At 34.3% G+C, this 7,787-nt stretch overlaps 1 protein-coding gene across 1 annotated transcript in view; it reads right to left on the bottom strand.

The window, feature by feature from the left end:
• Positions 1-7,787, bottom strand: part of SMAD5 (SMAD family member 5) — a 28,151-nt gene that overhangs the window by 9,582 nt on the left and 10,782 nt on the right. Inside the window, exons 3-4 of the mRNA XM_005865596.2 lie at positions 6,566-6,685; positions 1,293-1,514 (exon numbers count right to left, since the gene is read on the bottom strand). Of these exons, the coding sequence (XP_005865658.1) occupies positions 1,293-1,514; positions 6,566-6,685 (342 nt within the window). The remainder of the gene's footprint in view (positions 1-1,292; positions 1,515-6,565; positions 6,686-7,787) is intronic.

Below are 7,787 nucleotides of genomic sequence, written 5' to 3'. Positions count from 1 at the left end.
GATGTTTCTAACTCTCTATCTCTCTCCCTTCCTCTCTGTGAAAAATCAATAAAATATATTTAAAAAATAAATAAATAAAAATAAAATAAACTGAGACATTAAAAACTTTTCTTTTCTGAGCAAAAGAAGATGACCCTTAGAAGAAAGGGTCCAAGAACTATATATGCTGGGGGAAAGGGAAAACCAATTCTAGAATTCACAAAGTAGTCTCTTGAATTTAAAAAATAAATAAATAAAAATAAAATAAACTGAGACATTAAAAACTTTTCTTTTCTGAGCAAATAAAGATGACCCTTAGAAGAAAGGGTCCAAGAACTATATATGCTGGGGGAAAGGGAAAACCAATTCTAGAATTCACAAAGTAGATTTCTCTTGAATTATTCTACTATAGTGAGAATATTAATGCATAGAAATGAGGCATTTCAACGAAAAAATCAAGTTGGCTAAAGTCAAAAGAGAATGGAAACTTTCTTTTCAATTTATTTTTGGCCATAGTATTTTTCTGAATCTTTTCTGTAAGAAATTGCATTACAATTTATTTACCCTTGTTCAGTATTTGAACTAAGATTTTCTCAAGTCAAAAAAGCATTAAGTGATAAAAACAGAAGTTCTTAAGAAAGAGGCAATACACACTCTACCTGGGACAGACTTCTTTTCTGACCACTTGATAAAAGAGACTCTGACATTTCATTGCAGTGTGAGAAGTTCTTTGCTTGTTATGGCAACTGTCTTGTAGGACAAATAATAAATAAATCTTATTACTTGAATTAAAAAGTGGAAGGGGTGATGGTGAAGCTATGGAAGATTTATATCACTCAAACTGTATTTCCTACCTGTAACCCTTTTCCTCCAACATAATGGAAATTCCTATATATCATCTCAACCCAAAATACTCCATAAATATCATAATAATAAAACCCTAATCCTTCCATAGCATTCCTTTATTCCACAAATATTTGTTGTATATTTACTATGAGTCAGGCACTGTTCTAGCTGCTGAAGATGTTGTAAATAATGCAAATTTCTGTAAAGCTTATAGTCTAGTCAGAAAAATATTTAAAAATATAAACATAGAAGTAATATTCTTTCAGATCCTAAGAACTATGAAGAACAACCAAGCAGGATAAAGAAAAGAGGACTGATTATGTCTTTACTTCAACACCTGCAACTTGAGGGCAGAGACTACACTACGCCTTAAGCTTTGTATGCTCCAGCAACTTACACAATGCATGGGACACAGAAAGCACAACAAAAACAGAATTCAAGTGAATGTAGGGAAATAACAAAATTACCTTTTCCAATATGTCTCCTAGTGTTTTCAATTGTCGAATTACGATTAACGTTTGACAACAACCCCAAACAGAATCTACTTTTGTTATTTGAAGGGTCTGTGAATCCATCTACTAACACACTAGTAGAAGACGCATGAAAAGCTTCCCCAACACGATTGTTTAATTCATAGTAAACAATTGAACACCAATGTTTGGGCTCTTCATAGGCAACAGGCTGAACATCTGTGAACAAACCAAACAGAAAAAATATTTAATGAATCCAAAACTCCAGATTCTTTAGATGCTTCCCTCTAACCCAAACCAAGAACTATATGAAAAAGAAAATTTTCAGATATTTCACTTAGTCTCACTGTCCTTCCTAGCTTTGAGTCTGTATCCAAAAAACAAACTCCAAATTGCCTTACATATGACAATTTTAAAAATTATACAAATACAAGGATAGCCAATATCACATTTTAAGTTGTTTTCCTAGCAGGATCTAATCCAGGTTTAAATTTGCACTGACAAACCTGTTTCAGCATCCTAAAAGATTTAACTATACCAGAATCTATAAAATTATATTAAACAAAAATCTGAACTAAAAAAACTAAGTGAGACACTCAATAAACCAGAAGAGAGGGGAACTTCCTCAACTTAATAAAAAACATTTACAAAAAAACCTACAGCTAACATCATACATACTTAATGGTGAAAAACTAGAAGCTTTTGCTAAGATTAGCAGTAATAAGGTAAGGATGTTCTCACCACTCCTTTTCAACATCGTATTGGAAGTCCTAGCTAATGCACCAAGACAAGAAAAGGAAATAAAAGGTATACAGATTGGAAAGAAAAAATAAAACTGTCTTTTTTGCACAAATGAAATGACTACCTACATGATAGGCTAGGCGTATTAAATGCTTTCTTAAAATATTTTCAATTTTCAATGGGTTTATTATAAGTTAAGGAGTATCCATCTGTACTGACCAAATTCTCACTCATGTAAAAGTCAATAATTCATAATGGACACAGTGGGTGGGAGGGGCATGGAAGCTCTTCCTACAGTGCTAATAGGGTGTCTGTCTTGGAGCTGTAATCAGGCAGGAGTCATGGACCCTCAATTTTCTTTTAAAACAGCAGGGATAGCCCTAGCCGGTTTGGCTTAGTGAATAGAGCATCAGCCTGTGGACTGAAGGGTCCCAGGTGTGATTCCAGATCAGGGAACATGACCAGACTGTAGGCTTGATCCCCAGTAGGGGGCGTGCAGGAGGCAGCTGATGAATGATTCTCATTGATGTTTCAATCTCTCCCTCTCCCTTCCTCTCTGAAATCAATTAAAAATATATATATATTTTAAAAACAGAGATAAACATATGAGAAAAACTTAAGAATGGTCACATGGCCTATGTAGGCAGTGTAAAAGAACTGGTTAACTTTTAAAATTTAATTCTGATTATTCAATTGCAAAGAATTCAGATGAGGAGAAACAGAAAACAATTTATCAATGTGGACTCATAAAATGAAATCCTAACAGCTCAGATTTTAAAGAAGTTTATACAAAAATGGAACAAGAAGGGGCCCATAATCAAAGACACATACAAATGAGTAACAGGAAGTTATAAGAATGGTATCAGGAAAGCTAGAGCCAAGAATGAGCAGAAGATTGTAGGGAAAAACTGCTAAGCAAAACTGAAAAGACAATTTTAGTTAGGATGAGAAGAAAAAGAAAAGCTTTGCCTCTGCTCAAGGCAAAGGATATATTGTTAACTGATGACTCAAAGCAGTGCAGTTTAACTTTGATTTTCCTTTTGTTACCTCTCTGTCAAAGAAAAAACACAAAATATGACTGAAAGGGGAAGAAAGTTGGTGAAAAAAGACATCTATAAGAGAAGACTTCCGTGCCAATTCCTCTAAAGCAGTGGTTCTCAACCTTCCTAATGCCACGACCCTTTAATACAGTTCCTCATGTTGTGGTGACCCCCAACCATAAAATTTTTTCACTGCTACTTCATTACTGTAATTTTGCTACTGTTATGAATCGTAATGTAAATATCTGATATGCAGGATGTATTTTCATTGTTACAAATTGAACATAATTAAAGCATAGTGATTAATCACAAAAGCAATATGTAATTATGTATGTGTTTTCCGATGGTCTTAGGCGACCCCTGTGAAAGGATAATTCAACCCCCAAAGGGGTCTCGACCCACAGGTTGAGAACCGCTGCTCTAAAGGGATTCAGTTGTTTGGCTTAGACAAACTGTACTCCAAGGAACACCTAACATACAATACTATCAAATGGCACTGTCTGGTTTCTGGAGAACCAGGAGAAAGAACAAAAGGAAAATGATTGTTGGGATAAATATTGTCCATATTCTCAGAAGGAAGGTAATATCATTTATTACCTGATGCTACATGCTAAGATCATTACAAATATTGTCTAATTCAATCAATATGCTAATAATCCCTTTGTAAATATTCTATTTACAAATGGAGAAACGTAGGTTTAGAAATTTAAAAAAGCTACCCTAAGTTGCAAAGCAAATAAGTAGAGATGTAGGAATTCAAATCCAAAAATTCATGATCTAAGACATTTTGCTCTAACTGAAAGCAGATTCTATAAATTACAAGCAAGTTAGTATGACCAAATTCCTAGGTAAATTCTAAACCTTGAAAAAGCACAGACATTATTCAGATATTAATAATACTATGCAGAGCCTGAAATTCAACTGTTTTCAGAAACATGGAGCGCCTAGAAAAACATAATGTGACATACAGTCTTTTTATATGATCACAAACACATACAACACACATAAAAACACGACTCTTTTAAGAAATGGCATAGATACGGAGCATCTTTTTATATATTTATTTACCATGTGCTTATATCTTCGGTAAGGTGTCTGTTATGTCCTTGACCCATTTTGTTTAATTGGGTTGTTCATTTTCTTGTTGAGTTTTAGAGTTCTTTGTATATTTTGGATAACAGTTCTTTATCAGATATGTCTTTTGCAAATATTTTCTCCCAGTCTGTGGCTTGTCTTCTCATTGCCTTTACAGTGTCTTTTGTATATAAGAAGTTTTTAATTTTTATTGAAGTCCAGCTTATTGATTACTTCTTTTTTTTATCCTCACCCAAGGAGTGAGGATATTTTTTCCATTGATTTTTAGAGGCAGTGTGAGGAAGTGGGAGGGAGGGAGGGGGCAAAGGGCGGGGAGAGAGAGAGAGAGAGAGAGAGAGAGAGACCAACTGTTTGCCTCCCGTGCTCACCCTAACCCGAGGCCTGGGATTGAACCTGCAACTGAGGTACGTGTCCTTGACCAGGAATTGAAGCCAAGACCCTTTGGTCTGAGGGCCAATGCTCTAACCACTGAACGAACCAGCCAGGGTCTTATTTCTTTCATGGATCATGCCTTGATATTGTATTTAAAATTGCATCACTTTATTCAGACCTACATTTCCTCCTATGTTCTTTTATAGAATTTTTATAGTTTTGTATTTTACATTGAGGTCTGTGATTCCTTTTGAGATAATTTTGGTGAAGGGTGTAAAGTCTGTCTCTAGATTAATTTTTTTACATATGAATGTTAGTTGTTCTTATATCATTTGTTGAAAAGATGAGCTTTTCTCCATTATTGCCCTTGCTCCTTTATCAAAGATCAGTTAATTATATTTATGTGGGTCCATTTCTGGGTTCTCTCTTCTGTTCTTTTGATCTATTTGTCTATTTTTTTTTTTTTTAATCTTCACCAGTCAGGGCAATGCTAACTTTTACGATCAACTGATTACTGAAAAAATACCAAAGCAATTCAATGGAGAAATGATACTCTTTTCAATAAACACTGAGTGCTAGAACCAACTGGGTATCTACATGCACAAAGATGAGTCTAGACTTTTACCATACAAAAAGCTTAACTCAATAGGAATCAGACACTTAAATGTAAGAGCTAAGCTATAGAACTTCTAGCTTAGAAAAAATTTCTCAGGTGCAACACCAGAAAAGAAAAAAAAACTGTTAAATTGGACTCATCAAAACTAAAAACTTTGTGCTTCAAAAGATAACCATAAGAAAATAAAAAGACAATTCACAGACTGAGAAAATATTTGCAAATTATTTATCTGATAAAGGACTTCTGTCCAGAAGGTATAGAGAACAATTACAATTCAATAATAAGACAAACAATGCAATTTTTAAATGGGCAAAAGATTTGAATAAACATTTCACCAAAGATACATGAATAGTTAATAAGTACATAAAAATGTTCAACAACATTATTCATTAGGGAAATGCAAATTAAACCACAGTTAGATAACACTTTACACCCACTAGAATGGCTATAACAAAAAAAAATAACAAGCGTTAAGAGTATGTGGAGAAACTGGAACCTTCATGGTCCTGCCTGTTTAGAGAAACTTGGCAGTTTTTCTTAAATAGTTAATTTACCATATGACTCAGAAATTCCACTTTTGGCATCTACCCAAGAAAAAGAAAAAGAGTGTCCACACAAAGACTTATATGCTAATGTTCATAACAGCATTGTTTATACTAACCAAAAACTGGAAACAATTCATATGTCCATCACCTAGTGAATGGATAAAAAAAATGTGGTACATCTGCATAATGGAACACTTGTTCAATAATAAAAAAAGAACTACTGATACATGCAACAACATGGATGAACCTTAAAAACATGATACTAAGTGAAAGAAGCCAGGTGCAACAAAATATACAATATGTTATTCTATTTATATGAAATGCTTAGAAAAGGCAAATCTATAGACATAGAAAACAGATTAAAAGGTCTCTGAAGAGACAAATGGCAGGGGAGGGGGGGATTAGAGAACAACCAAAGGACTTACTTGTATGTATGCATATTAGCATAACCAATGGACACAGACACTGGGGCGGTGGGGACTTGCCCGGGTGGGTGGCTGGGCGCAGTGGGGTGGTCAAGTAAAACTTTAGACAATAAATAAATAAATAAATAAATTTTAAGTTATTATTGAAAAAAAAATTTAAAAAAAAAGGTCTGTGAAGATGGATCTGGGAGTGGGAATAGACTACAAAACAGGTCCATGGATATTTTTAAAGGGATATGGCAATACTCTAAAACTACATGTGGTAATGGTGTAAAACTTTATACACTTATAAAAATTGTTGAATCATGTACTTAAAATGGGTAAATTTTATGGTATATAAATTATACTTCAAGAAAGGTGTTTCTAAAAAATGGCCAAGAAGTTAAAAAGAAGCAAACAAACAAACAAAAGAGTAAGAACAGCAAAATAAATATACCTCTGCTGGATATACTGGGCATAATCTGAGGAATCATATTATTGCTTGTATCCATAGGCTGGGAATTATCTTGACCCATCTGATCATCTGGTGGCATATAGGCAGGAGGAGGGGTATCAGCTAAGAGGAAAAAAATGAGACAAGTTAAAGTCCCCAAAGAATAGTTAAAGTCTTCATCCTGCTCAAAGTTATTCTAAAAGCATTTAAAAATTCATAAATTTACCAGCAGGGTTCATTAATGAGTATCACAGACACACAAAAATGCAGATGCTATTTTAGGGCAAGGAAAAAGGAAAAAGGACCCAACCATTAGCTACTGAAAACCTGCCTACTGTAAGTCCACATATATTTGGGACAATCCAGGATAGTAAGATCAGTGCTAAAATTCACTAACATAGAATTCAAGGTCAAGAACTTTGCCTTTATTTGCTTCGAATAATATGCTCCAAGAAACTGCAACCACTGGAAATCAATCTGAAGGAGATGATTATCCTAGTAAGGGTATGTATCTACGGACACTTTTAAATTATTAAACGCATCACATACTGTATACTGTTTTCAAAACTGGGGGAAAAAACTATGCTGCTTCAAAATTTGCCATCAATACTAAGAGCAATTGTCTAATTTTTTGCCATGTACTAAAATGGCTGTTGTACCCTATTTAATGGCTAGGTAATTCTCTCAGGAAACTGAATGTTACTAGAAAGTTTTTTGAGTTCCAACACTCATGTCTGAAATTCTTTGCAAAGCTACAGCTATAATTCTTTGTCTCAGAAACTATAAATACTGAATGTAATTTTCCTTTCACCCCAAGGTTTGTACAAGAAATACTTTGAGATAAAGATACAATCAAAACTGAATCTAGAGAAATACCAATCAGAAAGGATATATGCACCCCTATGTTCATAGCAGCACAATTCACCATAGCTAAGATTTGGAAACAGCCTAAGTGCCCATCAGCAGATGAGTAGATGAAAAAACTGCGGTACATCTACACAATGAAATACTACGCTGCAGTAAAAAAAAGAAGGAACTCTTGCCATTTGCAACAGCATGGATGGAACTGGAGAGCATTATGCTAAGTGAAATTAGCCAGTCAGAGAAAGATAAATACCACATGATCTCACTCATTTGTGGAATATAGAGAACTACATAGACTGATGAACAGGGACAGATCCAAAGACAGAGAAACAGTGATCAGACTATCAATCCCCAGAGGGAA

The sequence above is a fragment of the Myotis brandtii genome, unplaced genomic scaffold, assembly GCF_000412655.1.
Source record: "Myotis brandtii unplaced genomic scaffold, ASM41265v1 scaffold208, whole genome shotgun sequence".
Lineage (NCBI taxonomy): Eukaryota > Metazoa > Chordata > Mammalia > Chiroptera > Vespertilionidae > Myotis > Myotis brandtii.
The sequence above is the reverse complement of the archived record's forward strand: the minus strand, read 5'-3'. Positions and strand labels throughout refer to the sequence as shown.